A 22420-nucleotide genomic window follows, 5' to 3' on the forward strand; every position below is an offset into this window, starting at 1 on the left:
TTAGCCTAGCCTTTTAGGTCTATTATCAGGAGATGACCAAGACAGACTGCAGAGCTTTTATGAACCTCCTTATATTTCTTATAAAATATTCTGCTCGCTCTGATGATCAAGGTGACCGCTAATTTGATGGCAATCCTCTTCATCTGTCCTGGCAAGTATAAAAATGAGATCTACTCGGAGGATTTAAATGCAAAATTATTGATTCCGCCTTAAAAGAATTACAGTAAAGTTCAGGTTTTAACCTTGCTGCCATTTTTTGTGAAATGAGCTAAATGATGCGCTGCTTTGACTGGATGAGATGTTTTCAAACAGTTCTACACCAGTGAACCTGTTCTACAGTATCTGCTGCTTAGTGTTTGTTTTACTTATTGGTAAAAAATGTGCTTTGGGGTTTACTACTAATAGTATACAACTAATAGTGACATAGCAAACATAAACACACATTGTTAAGCGTTGCCATTGTCTTTATTACGATCCGTCCCTTTGAGTGTGAGGTGCTGGACGTAGCTGTGGTTCCAGCCAGAGCGTGTTATAAATGGTACAAGTGCGCCATCTAGTGTCAAGAACGACGAACTGTCTGACCTCAGGAGCAATTAATAAGGAAAAACCCAGAGGAGTTACGAATATTTAAGTAAATCCTTCCAAAGGGTGTGTAAATAAACACGTCTCAGGTGCTGAGACTGACTGTGACAGACTGAACCTGTCACGCTTTCAGCACTATATGTGCTTCTACTTGTGTGTCGTCTGTATATTAGTATTCATTATTAAAACCACATGTAGTGGAACCCTTACTTTTGCCAGATTCCCACACAGAAAATCTGTCTGATGACAGAAAAGAGAAAAACATCCCCACTGAACGGCAGGCAATGAAAAGGGAACACAGTATGTTTAAGACAACAGCAACAAATAATTCCAAATGAAATCATGTCAGTTTTGTTTTATTTTAAAAAATCTAAAGGCACAATACAAACAATTCTATCCTAATATGTTGAATTGGAAAAATAAGAAAAACAAGCATAGTGCTGACTGCTAATATGTGTATTAAAAACTAAAACATTTGCCTGCACCTCCGTATGCAGCTGTATGTATATTAGTGGCTCTCTGTCCCTCCAGAAGGAATCAGACTTCACCTGTCAGACACAAACACACTTGGTCCAAATATAGTGGAAAGACGGGAAAGTGCAAACATTGTTCACAGACAGGTTGGTATTTACATATAATGACAGCTAAAGACAATAATAAGCCGAATACATTTGTTAAACTATATTCATGACACAACTGTAATTACACTCGCTGATAATAGTAAAAATTGATAGTTGAAATGCAGCAGTGCAGGACATGTATGTGCGTTTCGACACACGTGTGAAGTGACTTGTTCTGACGACCTTCCGCTTCCAGGACCACCGCTCCACCGCGTCATCAAACGGTCTCTGCGCCCAACGCAGCCCCTGCGGGAGCGGTGGCCGGCTGACGTCCTGCTCAAGGGCACACCTGGTTCCAGAGGCAGGGACCAACCCGGGGACCTTTTTCTCTAACAAGCTGATGTTGTACCCGCAGAGCGACCGGGCGGCAGCGTGGTCACGTCACGAACGCACGTTTTTAACACTTCATTAAAAGCACAAACGGGCCGTTTGGCGCAGTGGTTTGCGTGTCGCGCTCCCCACGCTCAGATCGTGCGTCGTGAAAACTGGGCAAATCAACCATGCGAAGCGTTCGTTGTAGCGACCCCTGACGGGAAAAAGCCGGAAGGCGTTAGCGATTTATATTTTATTCTCCACTGAAGCAGTTTTGAAAAAATGTGACTTAAGCTTTTGTGTTGAGTCAAAATCATTCAAGTGGACGGATTTTTTGGGGGATAAAAAATAATAAAAACGTGAGTGTCTCGGTCTTCGTTACTCTGCTGGCGATTTGTCTGTGTGTTATTGCATCTTATACCCAGCAGAGGGCGCCAGTCCCCTCTCTCTGAGCTTTGTCACCAAGAGACCAGTATCAAGGTTATGATAAGAAATACCCTTTTTTGTCAGATTAGACCTGCTCTCACATCTGTATGAACACATTATGCTTGATTTATATGTGCCATGCAACAGTTAGGACCAGTGAGCGTGTTTCCCCTGAGGGAAAAATACACATATCTTTCTATGTGAATGTGTTGCTTTGAATAAGTTGTAAATGCATGAGTGTTAAATTCATTTTTAAATCTTTTCTTTGTTTACTACAAATACTGTATTAAACACATCCAGTTTAATTAGAAGAAGACTGAATCATTTTGTTTTAATAGCAGCTGATTGTTTTGTCTAAGTGGTGCATTCTCCTTGTTGCACTTCTTCCTTGAGGCACAGAATATTTGAGCGATGGGGACTTGTTTTTTAGAGAAAGCTTTGATTTAAAATTGCAGGAAAACTTTAAGTTCCACGCTTGCTCACCACCATCAATACAAAGACTTGAAGAATTAATTAAGTTCCGAGTCAACAGTAATGGTGCTTTTGGTTAAACCTGTGCTTCTCGATGAGTCACGTGTAAAACATTCTTTACTCTGTTTGCATGAAAACAACACATTAGTCAATGAAAGTAAATCACTTTAAACTGGTGTGCATGGGTTCTATTGGGCCCCACCAGTCACTTTGGCTTTCACAGGTGCAACTCTTGCATGTTCTGGAAAAAAACACAACAGTCCAACACACATCGAGCCCCCAGCCCAGTACATGCTGCCTGCTGAGCTGCTGCACAAAGGGTTAAAACACAGACACCGTGAGGCCCTTCCCTTTGTTACTTTACATTTCAGTCAACGTGTCCTAAACTAGGACCAGCTGAATCACATGTTCCTCCCTGTGTCAACTCACCTGGCAGCACTTACACACACTTCACCCAAACACCTGCCGCCTTTTTGTGTGCCTTCTGAAGAGGTGTCAACCTCTAGTTAGCTACAAATAGCTAGTTACTAATGGTAAACATAGTTGTATTATTGATTTATGAACCTTTAAATTGACTTATTATGATTGTTCAGTGACCTATTATTTGAAAAAACCTAATCCTCTACTGTAGGCAGTAGATCTTGTTTGTGTATCGTGTACTCTATTCAAGTGTAGTTCACCAGTTTCCAGGAAATACTGGGTTTACTTCATTCTTGTCTAGTGAAGGAAAGCTGCCCAAACACTGTACATATGGTTTATTCAGCAACACCCTGCTTCATGTTTATTGTATTTGCTCTCACACACACACAGCTTATGCACACGCTTGTGCGCGCGCGCACACACACACACACACACACACACACACACCTGGGAGTTGCCCAGAACTACTGGTCTTCTTCTGCTCACCACAATGGGCTAGTTAGAGTATTTCCTGTAGTAACCCATGTTGAGGGAACGTGGGACTTCAACAGAAAGCTACAGTAAACCACAGTTTTTTTGGACTCTGGCATCTGGTTGCATAGAAAACAACAGTCAGATTGTGAAATACTGCAAACATAAAGCCAAACATGGAACTGTTAAGTGTGGGCATGATTTGCACTTTGGGCAGAAGCTTCACAACATGTAAAAACAGAGCAAGCCGCAGGTATTTACTTTATTTTTTGCCTAAACCACGATAGCTTGTGTGCAAGCCCCGGCAAAATTAAAAAGCTCTGCAGGAAGAGATGTTTGAAAACTGTTTACTATACTTCAGATGATTAAATGACAGCTCATTAATATGCAAGAATAAAAATAAAGCTGGTAAAAGGACTAAACATAAACTTCTACATATTTTGAAAAAAATGTTTATTAATTTAACAAGCATAGAAAACAACAAATCATTTTTCAAACAACCAATGCAGTTTCAGTGCAACTCCAAAATATACATCTTCAGCAGGGCATGTTAATCCAAGGTACTCACATCAGAAACAGCCATTTAAATAATTCTTTCGATTATCATTCGATAATTGTCCTGGCCAGAGGAAGCTCACAAGTGATACCTTCTTGAGGTAAAACTGTACACATCCAAACATTTAACATACGAAACAAAGACTTACATCACAAATCAAATATTAAATACATAACCGAAAACATAAGTACTACAGCACAATACAAATCAATGCATTTGTAAACAAAGTCTGTAAACATAAAAGAAGTACGTCATTATAGATATTTGGCTTGTAAATTTTAATACCAAGCTGATGCACCGTATCCTATAATTTATTCATATAAGACAGTATTTGGTGTGCAAGTGTAGCAAACTGTTAAAAGGTGAAGAATGTGAAACTCTGGACACCATTTTTATCCTTAAAGTGTCCACAGCCAAAGCATGGACAAACCTAGAGGACGCTTACTGGATTAAAAAGACTGCTGTCTCTAATCCTTTGGCCTCAGGTAAGGACCGACAACATAGTTCTTCCTCCTTTAACTATATATGCATAACATACACAAAGTCACTCGCAGAAACTGTTAATTTAAGACAGGATTAGCAGGGCACAGCAGTGAAACAATGACAAGCGCTCAAGTATGGCACTCCCAGATATGGACTGATTGGAGTTTAGGCCCTTGTGACTGGAAGATACTGAAGCTTGTGTGTGGCACAACAGGCTGAGGACAAGCTTCTTATTAAAAACTGGCCTCCCAATCAAAAGGTACACTGTGTCAGGAATCGCAGCATCAATATGACCAATACAATACCGACGACTGAGGGCTTTATGTGTTTGTACCGACTTCAGCTTAGGCTTATTACAAATTGCTTAAAAATTATTCTGTATACTGTAGCGCACAACTAAAGAATCATCCTTTTATCGAGGTAGCCAGTTTCTTAAGTTCAACATTGACATCTTCGGTCTCTGGATTTCGTTTTATCTCCTTTTCTTGTGCTACAAATATACTGCTACATAAAACTGAACAGCAGTGACACTTACAAGTCATATTCCCAGTTTGGTTCAGTGATCCAGTGAGGAAGGTTGTGAACTGTCAAAAAAGTTCATTTCTATTGCAACTTTCCTATATCGTTGATTCAATTAACTAAATGATTCGCACTCTGAAGATTACCATTTGAATTCATCTTTTGGAGTCCCTTATGGAAGTATACACAAGTTAGTATGTTAGTATCACATACTGCTACAGTAGGATATATAGAACTGCTGCTGTGTAATAAATAATGCAGTAATATATCAACGTGCTAGAACGTCACATTTTATAAAGATAACCTTAACCAAATGTGCCCTTTCATGTGCCGTTGTGCCATTTCTTCCATTGTTGGATTTTGAAAAGCACTTAAACTCTCAGTCAGCACTTAGACAATAAAGGATGCAACTGTTACAGCAAGCTTTTTTGCTTATTACAGTATATGCAAGATACACCTTTCTGTTTAAGCAACTTGTGTTAGTTTTATCAGAAAACTGGAACTCCGTGTTTTCACAGCATACGCTGATAGGTGACCAGTGACCAGGTATCATACAACACTTCCAACTTCTCCACAAGGTTCATAGGGGCTGAGGGACTCATACTAGCCAAAAAAATTAAATGTGAGCATGAATGTGTGTTGTCTGTGCTTTTACAGTGAACATGGTGAGCAAAGGCATGGTCACAGGTTAAAGGGGAACTCACTACTGAATTACACAGGGTGGGTTCAAGCTGTGGAGCATGTTGTGTTTATAGCCATTTCATAATCAGTGATGTCAAAGCAGGTGTTCTCCATCCACTGTCGAAAGCAGACACCTGCTGTGACATTACTGTTGGAACAATGTTTTAATATTTCAACCCACGCAGTACAGCAGCACTTTTCCACCTGTGTGAATCAGTGTTGAGTTACCCTTTAAGGCTTCTCTCCCTCGTATCTCAGCATGGTTTGTGCACCCTCTTCATTGGCGTTCTCACACTGTTCATCTCCCTGTCTACCTAATGCACTCCTCCTCTGATGGAGACTCTGATTCTTCATTCTCACTGTCATCCAACTCAGGAAGATCTCCCCATAGGAGGAGATTCAGACCTGCAGAAACGGTATACGGCTGTAAAAAGCCCTGTGGAACACATTGAAATTGCAAAGCATTTTGAAATTTATTAAAGAGGACATATTACTGACCTGTTGCATCCAGTCTGTTGAGTGTTGATACAGCATCGCTATTGAACATCCAAAAATGTCCGTTGTTGCAGGAAAGCAGGCAGGGTTTACAAGGGGCCACCACGTGATAGCCCACCACATTACCACTGGGAGCAGGAGGGAGAGGGTATAAAGAAGAAGTGTGTGTCAGCACTTTACTGGAAAGTGCTAAATCCACTAGTGGCTCTCTATTATCTAACAGCTGTTTGCTTTTGCTCTGTGTACAACAACAAAAGCAGGGGAATGCAATAGAGCTCCATGAAGCCTCACTGTATTGCCAAATTAGTTGCTTTAGAATAAGATCAGATGGGTCGTACGGTATTATAACAATGTGTACACAGACGTGACAATAATGATTATTGATTTAATCAGAAACTATTTTGAAAACTGACTGGTAGATCAAATATTCAAAACAGACTGGTTAAGACTTCACAGCTTTTTTCAGTTTTGTTTTTTGTGTAAATGTAATAAAATTCGAAATCTGGACGGTTGCAGACACATAACTTCATTCAAAGAAATATGACTTTGGATTTGGGTTGTTTATTAAAATAAACTAAAGAATTAACTCAATAATACTCACATAAAATAAAAATTGGCAGCATTATACTAAGGTGTTTAAACTGTAATACGATAACCAGCTATGTAGGGACTACTTGTTCCCTGTGCTAACTGTAGTATGTGTCTCTGTGTTTACATCAGCAGATGGTGTTCTCATAGCTGTGTGCTATGGAGCTTTACTTACCACTTAAGACATGCAATATCTCTCAGTTTGCATTTGCAGCTTTCAGTGGAGTAGCAGCTGGCCACAAAGTCAACAGTCCTGGGGAAGGGAGCATGTCACGAGAAACAAACATGATAGTACGTCACATTTTACGTCTTTATTGCTTTATCCGTGTCACCTTCGATTACAATAACGTCTTTAATTTATGTCTTCCTTAAGATGTTCAGTTTACGTCAGATGCAGGTTTCTGGTAGTGCCCTGGCAGCAACAGCACATATAAACAAAGGTTAGCAGCAATGCTAACTGACTAGCACTCACCTATTGGGAGGTATATCCGTAGAAAAAAGCTCAACCTCGGTATCTGCGAGAAGCACCGCTTTCATGCCTCTTGTGCAGAGAAGACTGTCGCAAAAGACACAGTTTACCTGTGTCACACACTTGTTTTTGAAATTAGCGTTGGATGTAGACATTGTTGTCCTGCTAAAATGGACGAACTCTCTCGTTCTTTCTGTCTTCAGACCGCAAATGCAGCAAAAAGAAAAAGAAAAAAAACAAGAGTCCGACACTGGCGTTGCCCACTATTCGCGCAGGTCCAAAAACAACAGTATTGAGAATTTTAATCGATTAAACATTAACTTGACAAGCGTTGGCGGTACCTCTAACGGTCTTCTGTAAGCGTTAGCTAGCCGTATCCTGTCGAGAAAACGTAAAGCAGCTAACGTTAGCTGGTGTGACAAACGCACGGTAATGTCTAAATCTGAGGCGCGATATTCAATTTAAATGTGACTCTTGTTTGTAGTTTTGGTAGCTCAACTAGACTGTCGCACAGTGCTGCTTCAGCACCCTTCAGATATAGTCAACAGCTAACTAAATGGCTGTCAGCTTTGTTTACAACTTCCTGGTATTTAACAGTATTTCCTGAAACTAGCTTTAAAAGACCCCAGGTTTGACTTTGATTGGACATTACTTGGATAGTGACCGACGCTATTGGTCACCTTTATTTCAAATTCTAAACCCTATTGGATGTTAACGCGAGCCGATACGCCTACATTCAAACATCCTGGAAAACAATTGGCGTTGTCACACGCCATTCAAATGACGTTCACCAATAGCGTGGGAAAGACAGACGCCTCAGAACATAAGGCGGGGCTGCGGTTTTTAGTTCGAGTAGAAAAAGTTCATGCTTTGACTATAAAGAGGAAGGAATGGGCGAAATGTGGTTTTAAATAAACAGTGAAAATCACATTGTTTGGACAGAAGTTGTCGCCATCGAAACACAATCTAACGTAAATGCAAATGCATTTCCGTTGTGCTAAACAATGTAGTTAGCTAGAGTTATGGAATTCTCTGCTAGCAAACCAAAGCTAGTTTCTGCCCAAGTGTTACAATGGTGCTGTTCAGCTCCTTCAGCACGTGGGTGCGCGTAAGACGCGTCACGTATGACACTCGCAAAAACGAGTTATTACGGTATTTGAAGGCGATGGTGAATAAAAGGTTCCCCACATTTATACGTATGAATTAGTCACCGTTGGTGTCTAAAGTCTATCGCTTCTGTTCAAAACATCTTGTGCTTTTCTGAAATATTGGGTTTCAGTGTTTCATTACACCCGCATCTTCTGTTCTATGTGATTATGAAGCCCAGGTTAACTCGTGTAATCAAATAAGACGCAGTTGTGCGCGCACGAAGCCCGTCCTGCGCACTGGGGCTGACCAGCAGCACAGCCCCTCCATCTCAGCGCGGTTCCTCCTCTCTCTCCCTCTCTCTCCCTCTCTCTCTCTCGCTTCACCAGCGGGGAGCGGACAGTCTGATCCAGGCGAGCACACGGGCTGCGGAGGCTGACACGCGCTCACGGCGCACACTCAAGAAAACTAAAGTTTTGGAAGTGCTGATTGACAGCTAACCGTGTTTTTTTTTTCCTCCTCAAGAGGGGAATGAATCTCCTTTCACTGGAAATTGTTTGCACCATAACCGGTTTTGAGGCGGCAGCGAGGCGCGGCGGCGGCGGATGGGAACGCAGAGCAGCGGCAGCAGCGCCAAACTCACAATGCGCCCGGAGTGAACGGAGGCGAGGAGACAATACGGACCCGCGGGCGCGCTGAGGAGCTCCGATCCCCGCGTTTTCCCCGGCGAGACCTCCCCCAGAGCGGCACCTCCCTCGCCCGCGACGGCTTTATTGATTGATCGGGACGACACTGACTTCGCAGCGAGGGCGAGCGGTCTGATCCCCGAACTCAGCCATGACGTCTCCGGCGAAATTCCGAAAGGACAAGGAGATCGTGGCGGAATATGAGGCTCAAGTTAAAGGTAGAACTTTTTACGCGCTACTCGCGCGTTTACGGCTTTGATCAGCCGGGAACCTAGTCTTCGTTACTTTGTTACTGTGCGGCGTGTTTTGCAGTCACTTGGCGTGTTTTTTTGTAGCCTGCTCTCACCTCCTCCTAACTGGCGCTGAAGGTAACCCACCTTTGTGCTTCACCCGCCGCTGGTGGAGCCTGGTTGTCATTGTGCGGATGCGGTTTATCAATAAAATATCAGTGTGCGCGGTCATACGTGGGACATAATGGTCCTCAAGCGTGTCATCAGTCGCCTCTAACGCGGCGCACAGATGGCCGATAAAGACCGAGAAAGCGGCGTGGAGTGGACGGCTTTGTTAGCGAGACATGCCTCCACGATGGTGTGTGACGAAAGGCTGGCGCGGATGCCGTGCGTGTGCGCGTTGTGCGGACTAACCGGAGGACTGGGATGTCGACATGGAACAAGGCAGGGCGTTTTCTTTCCCCCTGTCTCCTGCGTGTCTGCGCTGCTGGTGTGCACCGCGGCTCGTTCATCCTGCGCGCGCGCGTGTGTGTGCGCGCGCGCGTGTGTGAGTGGCATAACCGCACATTGTGATTAAATAATAATGTTAGCGCGAACGGTTGCTCGTTGATCACAGTTCATTTGCGGCGATCGTGCAGATGGTAAAGTTCAGCAGGGATCAGTGTGTGTGTGTGTGTGTGTGTGTGTGTGTGTGTGTGTATTCACCAAGGCCCTGTCAGTCGGTGCTCACCAGATCTTCAGGCCTGATCTAAATTCAAGGCATAAGAAAGCCCAGATGTGGCAGGAAGGAGGGATGTGGCAGACAGAATGGAGGCATTACCTCCACCAGCAGCGCGTCTCCACTGCTGCCGCAGAGCCAGATGACTAGATAAGATGAGCCACCGCCGCCGCTTCCTGTTCCCACTCAGGAAGCGTTCTCCTCGCCATGAGCCCCGTCTCTCCACTCAGTCCCATTCTGGTGGTGCCGCTCGGCCGTGGAGCGTCCGTCCACGGCTGGTGGGGGACAAAGTGGCGGTTAATGTGAATAGCCCTATTTGAATGGGCAAACTGGTAGAAGCAAACAGTGGCAAATAGAGGAGAAGGTAAAACAAAGAGCAGGTCCTTTGAAAGGCCACTTTTTGCCCCGTGGCTCAGATTCAACAAGTGTCTGTTTCCTTCTGGGCCTAAAAGTATAAATCTACAGAATGCAGGTTTTGATTTACCCCCTAACACTAACCATCTAACCCTCAGGACCCAGTTCACTGTTTATCACCCCATTATAAAGCCTCCTCGTCTTCACCTGCCCACAAACCCCTTTATCTTCATGTCCGTGTCCAAGCGAAGCGCATTTAATGCAGGACAGGCGGCGTAAAGGTTTCCTGTCTGAGCTGTTTGTCCACTGACTCCCTGCATCCATTCGTCCTGTGACTTACTTCCCGCTGCGCCTGTGAACACCTGCGTCGCAGGATGCCCCCCCCCCCCCCCCCCATGTGTTTTTCCCCCCACCTCCGGCCAGTAAACTGACAAAGGGTTAACCTGCGCATCCGCATGTGTGTGTGTGTGTGTGTGTGTGTGTGTGTGTGTGTGTGTGTGTGTGTGTGTGTGTGTGTGTGTGTGTTTTCCCACCTGTGCGGCGCTGTCTCCAGATGCCGCGTTTCAGCTGTGACATTCCCAGCAGTCGGCCCCCGCCTCGCAGACGCACACAGTCTGTCATTACCCCGTGCTCTGCTGTTAAGGCTTCCATAATGGAGGGTATCGGGCAGAAATCCGCGAAGCAGCTACATGACACACGCCTCCCCCGTGTTTGCTAATACACGTCTGTCTCGTTTCCTAAACCTTTACGAGGAGTCATACCTGCTCCTGCGGGCGGTGGGAGTCGTGTGTGCTGTACATGCTCTGCACCACAGTGGGGGAAACCCACAGAAATCCACGTCCACGTCATAAAGTAAGTCATGCACCTGATGATGGCATTGGTTTAGGATCTCCTCGGTACCGCAACAAATGGAGGCACCGACCCAACGTTCATGTTCAACCTGCTCGTGAATGAAGGCAAGATGGCCGACGCCATTTGGCCCTTTTACAGTGAGAGTGTGGAGACATGAGGATGTCACTGGACACTGTCACCTCGCCTTCTAAAAGCAGTGCCGCTTTTATCACCGTCAACCAGCGTCTAAACACCGTCACCTGTTTTCCTGAGCTGTGTTGTGTCACGGCGGCGGCTCGCTGATGCCCTAATGCTGTAGACTGATAGGAAGGTGAGGGAGGGCGGAAGGAGAAGAGGCCGAGAGCCTTTTCTCTCTTTCCGGGGCAGATGGGAACGCTGCGGCACACATGCGAATGGTTATGTGCAGCGGTGAGCTGGAGTTCAGGAATGAGCTTATCACGGACAAATTCGAGTTCACAGATCATTTATTTGGAATTGAATTCAGAGAGCTACCGAGCCTTTAAAGAGACTTCCAATTATTCCGCGCTTTGTTGCTATTACAGGCTCCGTAATAATTCATCCCGTCAGCGCAGATCTCCCAGCGCAAAGCAAGCAGTTTGCTGTTTTGTTTAAAGGTAAAGTTGTAATTCATGCCCTGAGAAGCATTTTTAGTCGAATATTAGGGAGCGACGAGTCTTTACAAAGATTTGACAGATGTTTCATTACTCAGTGCCTCAGCGTCTGTCAGCGTTTTACTCATCTGGGAATGTTAATGAGCGGTTGCCTTTGCAACTAGTCGTCTGTTGCCGATGCAGTGCATTGATTATGGTATTATGTGTTGTTGTGCGGCTGTTCGGTCCGGTGCCGACGCGAGGAACGCATTGATTCTTGCACACGTGCACACAAAAGGAAGCAGGCGGCGCCTTCAGACGGCTGCGAAGGCCTCAGAATGCCCACACCGTATAATAAAGTCATGAATCTCTGCAGAAGTGACACTGATGGACGTAAACCACCCGTCTATGCGTGTAAGCTGTGTTTATGAGAGAGACAGGGAAACATATGATTTGGGATAAATGGCTGCTTTCACTCGCACACAATGGGAAAGGTGGTGACACAGCGTGAGGTTTGTCTGCGGAGGAGTCTTCACCAACGCCAACGCAGGGGGAAGATGGACGCCGTGAGCCTCCTGCTGCCGTTTGCGGCCTGGGCCACGTTCACCACCGCGCGTGATGTTTCTAACGCCTTTCTAACGCAGTTTGTGAGAGGAGGGGCTCGCGGATCCGCGCGTGTGCGTCGTTCGCTGAATTAAAATTGCTGACGGCCCCTTAAAAAATAATCAGCCAGGAAGGACGTTTGTGTGGCAGCGAGGTTCAGGATTCAGGCTTGAACACACACAGATTGTACAGTGAGTGTGTGATGCTTCCTGTTTGGGCGCATGGCTTTGTGTCTGATCAGCGGCCTTTCACACACACTGTGGTCAGAATAGACAGAAGGAGTATTTTGACAGACTCAAACTCCCACTTCAGAGCCGCGTGTCCTGTGTTGGACGTCCTGCGGCCGCGTGCTGCGTGCTGCGTCAGCACCAGAAGCCACGCGGCTGCAAACGCTCATTGATTTTCTGTTCCCCTCTACCTGCGCGTTTCCTCATTCCCCCGTATTCGATATGACACTTCTGTACGCGGCCGCTGCACCTCAGCGTAAACACAATTTATTAAGCGCGGGCCCCGCCTCAGTGCACACGCTCACGCGGGGTTGCGAGTCAGCGAGTGTGTTATTGCAGTTTGGATTCGGTCGCCTCATCCGTCTCTGGCTGCCAGCCGGTGATAGATGAGAGATAAAAAGAGGAATGTCTGCTATGATGGCTACGGGTTTGTACCGCTAATATGCAGATAAACCAGTACAGCTGTTCAACACCACCCAGGAAAGTCAGCGACGGAGGAACCCAGTGGGCTGGAGCATGAGTAACGTTTCTGCAGAGGAGAAATTGAGCTAATGAAACTGAGTGAGTGCATGAGGTCAGGGTTCATCCGCTGGATGGCTGTTGTTCATCCGTGCCAGATGTTCCCCATGCCCTGATTGGGCAACAGATGTTCTGGCTGCGTTGGTTGGCTAATGCTGACAGTCTGGCTGCCACCCCTTCGCTAGCTTTTGTACACGGAGGCATGTTGGGATCAGTTGGAGTCTTTCTCTAGAGGTGCTCCACCTTTTGAAGGTGTGAAGCTGCTGATTTGTGCAGGTTAAGAGGCTGCGTCTCGATATATTGTACCACACGATGAGGCTGATCTTATCTAGGTCCTCATTCAAAACACACATGACCCCTGCTACACACACACACACACACACACACACACACACACACACACACACACACACACACACACACACACACACACACACACACACACACACACACACACACACACACACACACACACACACACACACTGCTGCTTTGTGGTACCTGCTGTGGTTTTTGAATAATGGCAACTGTAACATTCCTGATTATTGTGAGATGAATTCAAGCAGTCTTTGCTATATAATATAGTCTATGAACTAATTTCATATTTAGTACATTAGTTGCAGGCTGATTTTCTGTTTGAATGTGGTTGTGGTGCACAGTTCTGGGTGTGTGTGATGTCTGTCTTCATCTGACTTGCACACACACTCGGCAACAGCAGAGCAACTGGTGGGACTCACTCACTCACTCACTCACTCACTCACTCACTCACTCACTCACTCACTCACTCACTCACTCACTCACTCACTCACTCACTCACTCTGTCGGCCCCCTTCTCACTCTCCCTGTTTTTCGATCTTTTTCGTTCTTTCAGCCTACATCCAACGAACAATCAGACCATTGTGAAAAGAGCTGCTGTTCTTTAGCTCAGACTGTTTTTTCTCTCTCCTTCTTTCTACCCCTCTCTCCTTTTCTGACTGTTTTTCTTTCTCCTTCCCCTCTCTCTCAGCGCAGCTGTCAGTCATGGCAGAACGTGACACGCTCCGTGTTCAACGCGCCGATGACCGTCTCCTAATCACTCCAACGAGCATCTATGACACGCGTAGTGTGCGTGCGAGCGTTTGTGTGTGTCTGACTCACAACCACCTGAGAGGGTGTGTGTGTGTCTGTGTGTGTGTGTGTGTGTGTGTGTGTGTGTGTTTGTGTTTAAAAACAGAGGGATCTATATAAAGCTGGGCCGCGCAGAGACAAAGCCCACTCATATCCTCTGTAAAACAATCAATAGTAGAACAGACACCAGCTGTAAATAAAGAGGAGAGGCGCAGATTGGACGGATAGAGAGAAAATACAGGAGTAGAAAGGCTGGAGAACGCTCCCATGGGATGCCAGAGGAAACAGGTTGTGTTTGAACAGTCCTCATACGTGGCCAGAGAGCATGAGGAAGAAAAGCAAAGGAGTCTGACCGAGGAAGGGAAAAGGGGGAGGTAAAGAAGAAAGAGGAGGAGGAGGAATCTGGGAAATACGAGTAGAAGAGTCATTTGGAGGGAAGAAACCTTGCTACTACGAGCTTGTGTGATCCGTCTGCTCGACGGTGTGTGTGTGTGTGTGTGTGTGTGTGTGTGCGTGCGTGTGTGTGTGTGTGTGTGCGTGTGTGTGCGTGCGTGTGTGTGTGTGTGTGTGTGTGCGTGTGTGTGTGTGTGTGTACAGTATACATTTGTATTAGTCTCTCTTCCTCTCTCCTTCCCCCTCCATCAGCAGCTTCTCTCTGCACGTAGGCAGAGTTGGTTGCTACGGTTACTGAATTGCCCCCATTTTTCTGGGTTTGCGAGGAGCGCAGGGAAAATGAGAAAGAATAACGCAGATTTGCCTCCCCTGTAGGGTCTGGTTAATCAGGTTACTACCACACGGAGTCACACGCAGCCTCCACGCCGAGGTCTCCCCCGTGCTCCCGCTTCGCATCCCTGTCCCCCCCGGCGCCTTTATTCTGCCCTTTGGGTTGCGTTCCTGCTCTTTGCTCACCCCCTGCAGGCTGCATGATGGTGTGTGAATGTGTGAGTGTGTGTGAAACAGGATGCGAGGTCTCATGTTTGATTAAAAGAATTCTGAGCTGTTGCGTTCGCATCAAGCGGTGTAAAGCTAACAGGGAGGATGGGCTGCTGTTATCGAGGAGAGCATCTCCGTATTGTGACAAGTGTGTGTGTGTGTGTTTGAACTGAGCAGCCTCCATTTGGGGTTCACACCTCTGCTAATGCTGTTTTAATGAAGCCATTCATCACCTCTTCTCCGCTGATTCCGCATCCACTCGTTTTCTCCCCTCCTTTCTTCTGTATCTGTATGAATGTGTGTTAGGACACCGTGTTCTCCCCCTCCGGTCTCCCCCCTCATCTATTTTGGTTGTTCCCAGCATCAAAGATACTGAAATGGAGAATTCTCCCAGCATCTCGTCGCGTTTATCGCTGCTCATACATTTAGTGGCGGTGGCGTCCTTGTTTTTTTTGTACTCCGAGTATTGTTTTTGTGGGAATGTTCTCTCCCAGTGTCATCACACACACTTACATGGTTCCATAGCTGCTCCGAAGATGAGCATCTTCCCTTTAGGTCAGACCAGACTCGGTCCAAGCTGCTCTGTGGTTCATATGAATACCATCACTTAACAGACTGTGCTTTGTATTAATAACAAATAACCATTATTGTTGTGCTGGACTGGTGTCTATAGAGGAACTCACCTTGACAATGTGTTTCACCTGCAGCCCATGTGGTGCTGGAGCTGGAACGTACCTGTGGGCTGATATGTATCTCGCTGTAGGTGCCTGTTCGTGGCCAGGAGGCAGTGGTGTGTGTGAAGGAGGCAGTGAGAGCTGCCCTTCAATGCATGTTAAAGCACGTACTGAGGCCGTCTCTAAACCTGCCTGGTACATATACAAAGGATGTTTGGATTATGTCACTGTACAATTCCCCCTAATCCACCATTAAACTAATCTCAGGCAACACAATGTATGACAAAAGTTTTATTATTGTTATTCAGTGTCTTATCGCTCTGGTACATGATGCTGATATGGTGTTGAATGAAGGACTTGGTAAATGTCCATGTGCTCAGTGTGATGGTGTCTTTGCAGTTTGTTTAGAAAAAAAAACGGGTTTTAGCATTTCGTACGCGCTCGTGAAGAACTGTTTCAATAGAAAGAGATTCCAGCGCCTCCGATGGGAATGAGAAGAATATGAATGCATTCAGCGTAATGAGCTTCTCTCCTGCCAGCTTCATTGTCTGACACAGAGACGCAGGCAGCGAGCCACGCGCAGCCAGCGTATCTGCAGACTGCAGTGTTTAAAATTTCAAGAGGCATTCTCGCAAGCCACAGTGATGCAACTGCAGACTCTGAGCCAAGTGAACCTCACTGTTGGGAGGAGGGGGGCTCAGTGCATGGTATTTTATCAGCGTTTGAATGTTCCTAGGTAATAAATGACATGAACAAGACGTCACGGCGTCATATTCAGAGGTGATGAGAACTATTTCCTTCATCAGGTTCATGTGCAGTGCTTTGTCGTATCATCAGTCTGTGCTGTCAGACCGGCCAGCGGCCCGGGCCTTTGGCTGAAAGTCCAACTTTCCTGCACATGTGCCGTGGCCACTAGCGTTAGCCTGGACCATGTGCTCTTCTGCTCCGTGGGATCCCCGTCTCAGATTACTGCCTCACATCTCCCTCATCCTCCCCTTCCACGCCCCCCCCCCCCCTCCTCTCCCCCTTTACATTCCGACTCAGTCCACGTACTGCAAACAGCGCTGAAACACACACACACACACACACACACACACACACACACACACACACACACACACACACACACACACACACACACACACACACACACACACACACACACTCATTCTTGTTGTGCAGTGGCCCATGCAGGACAGTGGTTACTGTGGCGCTGATGAGAGTTTCCATATAGATGATCCACTCTGCGTCTAGTGGAAAAGGACCTGTGCTGAGCTCGGGGAAATAAGCCAGTGTTGCTCCGGCGCTAGCAGTGCATCGAAGGGATGAAGGAGAAAGATTAGAGGCTGAAGAGGGGTGTGCCCTTCAGCCCTAAGAGCGCTCCCATCAATCACTTCATCACATCTCCAGCTCTAGCCATTTGACACGAGCATGTTGCGGTGCCCCCATCAGTCTTCTGTTCCTCTTCTCCTTATCCACGCATCTCGCCCCTTAATCTCTCTCTCTGTAATTTCTCTTGGAGCGGTCACACACACACACACACACACACACACACACACACACACACACACACACACACACACACACACACACACACACACACACACACACACACACACACACACACACACACACACACACACACACACACACACAGGCGCTCTCTGTGTTACGGCTGCAGTGGGAGGCAGCAGGCTGAGTGTCTGGGAGTGAGTGGAGCGCTTGTCATGTGCTGGTGGTATTCCCTCTGTGGAATGCGGAGGACGGTTCCCCAGTCCGGAGCGGTGGATTCCCACTGTGGGCTTATAGCACGGTCGTAGGAGTCGCCGTGGTCCCACGTGACGTATGTTGTAACATTTCAACATTGTCCGAGTGTTTCTGTGTTCTGATTAGGTCACTTTAGCTATCGGCAGGTGCAGCGGGACCATATAATACACACCTCCAACCCATCCTTTCTCCTGGATGTCACAGCATCTGAGCAGAGGCCACACTAGCAGTTAAATGAACCGTGACTGTCTCGTTATAAAGCAGCTATTGTGTTTGTGCACAACACGTCGACACTCGCAGGTCATTGTGTTCAGTGTCTTTGTTAGTGATCATGGCCAGGAAGGCTTACAGTATGTATGAGTCAGGTCCCTGGCGGTATCCCTCTCCATTGTGTCGCTCTGGTCGTGTGTTGACAATGGCGGCCTCTGTCCGAGGTCACAGGTCACATTCTACATGGTACATATGCACAGCTGGCCCCACAACGGCATCTACAGCATCGAGGCCACTTTATATGCACGAATAATCTTGTTGTCGTCGGTGCAACAGAGAGATTGTGTCTGATTTCCCTCAAAGTGAAGGAGGAGAGTGTGGCTGAAGTCTGGGAGCGGGACGGTCAGAACAGCAGGGGCGAGGTCCAACCCGGCTTCCTCTGTGATGAGATGAGAGAGCGAGGGATGAAGACAGGAGAGAGAGAGAGAGAGAGAGAGAATGGGAACGGCCGCCTCCCTTCACGCTGCTGACTCAGAGCAGCTGTGTTCACCTGCGTCGCAGTTACTTTGCGGCGTGAACCTATGTGCTGCGTGAACATCTGTCCAGCAGCCTGAGCGTTCCACTGCCGCTGTTTCCGCCCGGCAGCGTGCTATAGGCACATTTACGCGCGCCTCCTCTTCTCGCCTTTAACTTCTGAGGCGGCATCAATAATTCAGGAACACAACGTTACACAGCGCTGCTGTTTATTCTTTCCCATCTGTCTCCTGATAAAGTGTTCGGAGCCCTCCGCTCTGCTCCTCTCTGTTCTCCGCAGAGCTGAGAATCTGTCAAAACCTCTGGCATTTAATAACTGTTTCTCTCCTCTCCCTCCCTTTTTTTGATTTCTCTTTTGGTGTCGGGGATTTCATTCCTGATGCATCGCTGCCTCGACCCTCCTCCCTTTCGTCTGTGGCTGGGGCTGTTTTGAGAGGCCGGAGGGGGGGCCGCGGAGGGGAGCCGGGAGGAAAGGGTGTGGCCGCCTACGCTGCAGCGCTCTATTGTGTTGCACTGATTCTGACACATCCTCCCGCCGACACACAAATAACATCACACACAAAACGGAGGACGCACATGCTGTGTAAAGTCGTCAACACCGTGTTCCACTGGCCGCTCCTTGGAGAGGTGCATTGTCTTTGTATCTAGGCCCATTCCTGAGTACAGATAGTACAGATTTGCTGGGTTTTCCACTCACACGGGCTGCGCTTCCATTGTGCTCTTCGGTTCCCGCTGCATCGGACGGTTGATAAAATTGACATCATGTGGACCCTTGTGCATAAACGGATGTGTGAATTGGCTGGAGCGAGACTCGAGCAGTAGACAGCCACGGGCTCTAAGGGACAACAGGGGAACAGTCAAAAAGTGTGAATTCTGTTTCGGCCCAGAGGTCAAAATGCAGCTGGGCTCTAACGGACGCCCGTTGGTTCTAATGCTGTAGGTGAACGCGTACAAGTAGCTGCGTGGGTGCCACTGAACAGAACTGATGCTGAGCCGCCGGTTTTGACGCGTTCGGTGGTGATACCGAGCCGCAGCCGCAGTCATGAGAGTGGCGCGTAGTGTGAGACAGCGCAACAATAGTGTGTGCCTCTTTGTTTCAGCAGCACAGTGCCTGCGTTGTGCATCCAGCTGCCCTCAGGCTGACCTCAGGTGAGCCTTCCTCATCCCGCTGCGTTCCACAAACACGTCCTCCCACGCCCACTCCAGGTCAACAGATTCCAGGAGGTGCTTCGCTCTGATCAGTGCCCCCTGCTGAGTGTACTTTTTACCTGGCTGCTACTGGGGACTTGTGCTTGAGGCTGGAGTGTTCTGCACTGCAGCTTCATGCAGCCTGCAGCTGCACGACGACACACAGCTTCTTTGGGGCAGTGAGCTCAGCCCGACCGCTGCAGGGAGGGGGTGGGGGGGGGGGGGGGGGTCTCAAGGTGTGTGTGTGTGAATCTGTTGATTTTGCGTGCTTTATTTCCTGAAGTATATACTACGCTATGCGACAGCTTAGAATAGGTGTGTAGCTAATTTTGCTTCACTGTCATATTGAGCCTGACGCGAACGTCTAGGGGCCCAATATGATGAATCATATATCTAAGCTCTTAAGCGGGTTTGAGCTCATTGTGGTGAAGCCGGACGAGGACCCGAGTCATCGCTCGGGCCGTTTTTCACCCCCAGCACCCTTTGCCTCGTCTCTGCCACGTCAAACCTGGCGACCACAGCGTGAGCGTCTGCATCCGTTCTGTTCGCGGCGCTTTGGAAAGCGAAAGGGTGCGAGAATGAAACGGCAGCTTCTGGTGTTACGTTACCCACAGACCAAACCAGTAGAACCACTACGGTTGTTTTCCGTCTGTAGGACGCTGGTTTCCGAGACTCCGCGTGTCACTGGATGATACAAGCCGTTACATGTTTCATTTCATCTTCACATAAAAATGGGAAAGCAGTGAATCAAACCTTTTTGTTGATTCTTTGTAAACGATATGTAAAGAAATCAACTTTATTAACTGACCTACATGAAGATGAATAGTGTGAGTGACAGCTTTCTTGATTTCCTGCGCTCTATTTAGAAAACTGCCACTTCCCCCCGTTCCCTCCCCGTGACTAGGAGGAACCCGCCTCACTGATACTTGAGCGCTACATGAAAGAAAAGCGAGAGAAAGCGAGGGAGGCCTCCTTTGGTCGCCCCACGTTGGCGTTCCTCAGGAGAGCGTTGCTTTGCTGTTATTAGAGGAATGCTAATGTGCAGCCAGCTGAAGATCGAACAGCGCGCCGGAGAAACAGCGAGAGGAGCAAAGCGAGTGTTTTTCCCCAGCAACGTCTCTGGAGTTGGCGGTGGTTTGTTGTCCTGCTCCCTGGGAGCCTCCTCGTTCTCCTCTACCCCCACGTCTCTGCAGCACTCAGCGAGTGAGGAGGAGTTCAGCTGGTAGAGAAGCAGGCTATGGATAAAGGCACAGTAACACCGGTCTCATAGTACAGCATGTACTATACCGCAGTACGGTCTCCACGGCGCAGGTGGGGCGGGGCTCCGGTCACACGCGCCCTGGCCCTTCCTCCCATTACCAGCTTTTTGTGTGTGTACGCGCTGTGACTGACTCAATGAAATGGTGGCCATATTTCACTGGCCCGCCTGTTAGCGCTGGCAGGCCCGGCTCTGTGAGCGGTGGCCCTGCAGGAGTCATTACGCCACATGGCTGCCTCTCTGTACAGAGGAAACACACACACAGACACACACACACACACACACACACACACACACACACACACACGTATGGACAGTAGCTGGCATGAGAACAGGCTGGAGGACCGGAGACAGAGGAGGGGAGGGTGTGTGTGTGTGTGTGTGTGTGTGTGTGTGTGTGTGTGTGTGTGTGTGTGTGTGTGTGTGTGACATCGCTGTGGCTGCATAGGTTGATCCTGACTCAGCATTTTCTGCTCTCCGTGATGACAGGACTAGAGCCAAACACTGTACGTCTCTGAACCACTTGCTGTTCCCTAATTATTAGACCTCACACATTGTGTTTTCTTTCTCTGCTCTATTGTTTTCCAGCACATATGAGCAGGCCCTTCTAGCTACATATGTCACTCTATATTGTGGTTTGATGAAATGGCACAAATGCCTCCTTTCCTAACTGATTCGTAACCAATCATTACCCTTTTGCTCCACATTCACCCTTGTCTGACAGCGGACGTCGCGTGTCTCCACACTCCTTCCGCCGCCTCACTCCTACCTTGTGCTCGTGGCCCGGACGTCTCCTCCTCCTCCTCCGTCTGGGAGGGAGGGTGCAGCTGACAGCAGCGGTGACAGATGTGACCTTAAGGTGGATGCGGCGATAGCGCCTGATGTTATCGGCTGCACCCTTTCTGTGCCGCTGCACTTTTCCTTTGGCCGTGTTGTCAGATAAAGCTGGTCCCATTATCGCCCCCCCCCCCCCCCCCCCCCCCATCTCTGTCTCGCGGACGTTTTTACAAGCCACTGGTGTCTTTTGAAACGCAGCGCTAAGAATTAGCATTGGGAGACGCAGTGCACGTACCAGCAGCGCGCAGATGCTCAGTATCATACACCTGGTGTGTGTGTGTGTGTGTGTGTGTGTGTGTGTGTGTGTGTGTGTGTGTGTGTGTGTGTGTGTGTGTGTGTGTGTGTGTGTGTGTGTGACCGAGCCGGTTATGTTTGGCCGTTGCACATTGTGTCAGGCTTCAAAGGAGCCGCTGCCTTACGTGCCCTTGAGGCTCCCATTAATCACTGCTGCTGACGAATCACGGATTCTGCCAGAAGTGGAAGAAAGATGAAGAAGCAGTGAGAAGAGGGGACTGTTTAATCTAGAGGAAGGAGTCTTTACACAGTGTCAGTGGAATTATGACAAGAGCCCACCGGCTAATGAAGAGGGGACCCACCCACCCAGCGGCCGTCTGCCCACGTGCGTCCATCACTCTTTAGATCTCAGATGATTATTCTAATGCTCGCTGCTTAAAGAGCGCGCTGTCCGAGGCTGTCGAGGTTGATTTAACTTTCTTCACACACTGTCACACAGACACACTCAGCGGGCTCCTTCCCATGCTTGTGCTGTGGATTAGTCAAATCCCCTGACTGGCTGCTAAGCTGATTACGGGGGGTGTTATGCACTGGCCATTTGGAAACACTGGAAAGAGGATCCAGACGTACACACACGGAAGCACACACAGGGACAGCTCAGCTTTATATCGTCTCTCCTGTTGGTCCAGGACGGTATAATATGCGGTTTTGTGTCATAGC

At 47.8% G+C, this 22420-nt stretch overlaps 2 protein-coding genes across 3 annotated transcripts in view; one reads left to right on the plus strand and one right to left on the minus strand.

The window, feature by feature from the left end:
- Window positions 1–3738: 3738 nt before the first annotated feature.
- fam72a (family with sequence similarity 72 member A) lies at window positions 3739–8506 on the minus strand. Its single transcript, XM_029149908.3, has 4 exons — window positions 7097–8506; window positions 6800–6877; window positions 6040–6164; window positions 3739–5946 (listed from the first exon to the last, which is right to left on the minus strand). Exons 1-4 carry the CDS (start codon window positions 7246–7248, stop codon window positions 5852–5854), a joined length of 450 nt encoding a protein of 149 aa, XP_029005741.1. The 5' UTR covers window positions 7249–8506; the 3' UTR covers window positions 3739–5851.
- A 65-nt stretch (window positions 8507–8571) lies between these two features.
- srgap2 (SLIT-ROBO Rho GTPase activating protein 2) overlaps window positions 8572–22420 on the plus strand; it is a 37060-nt gene continuing 23211 nt past the window's right edge. For both annotated transcript variants that reach the window (XM_029149901.3, XM_029149902.3), the window contains exon 1: window positions 8572–9083. In XM_029149901.3, the coding sequence (XP_029005734.1) occupies window positions 9017–9083 (67 nt within the window). In that variant the 5' untranslated portion in view covers window positions 8572–9016. The remainder of the gene's footprint in view (window positions 9084–22420) is intronic.

Source organism: Betta splendens, chromosome 5 (assembly GCF_900634795.4).
Source record: "Betta splendens chromosome 5, fBetSpl5.4, whole genome shotgun sequence".
NCBI classification, from domain to species: Eukaryota; Metazoa; Chordata; class Actinopteri; order Anabantiformes; family Osphronemidae; genus Betta; species Betta splendens.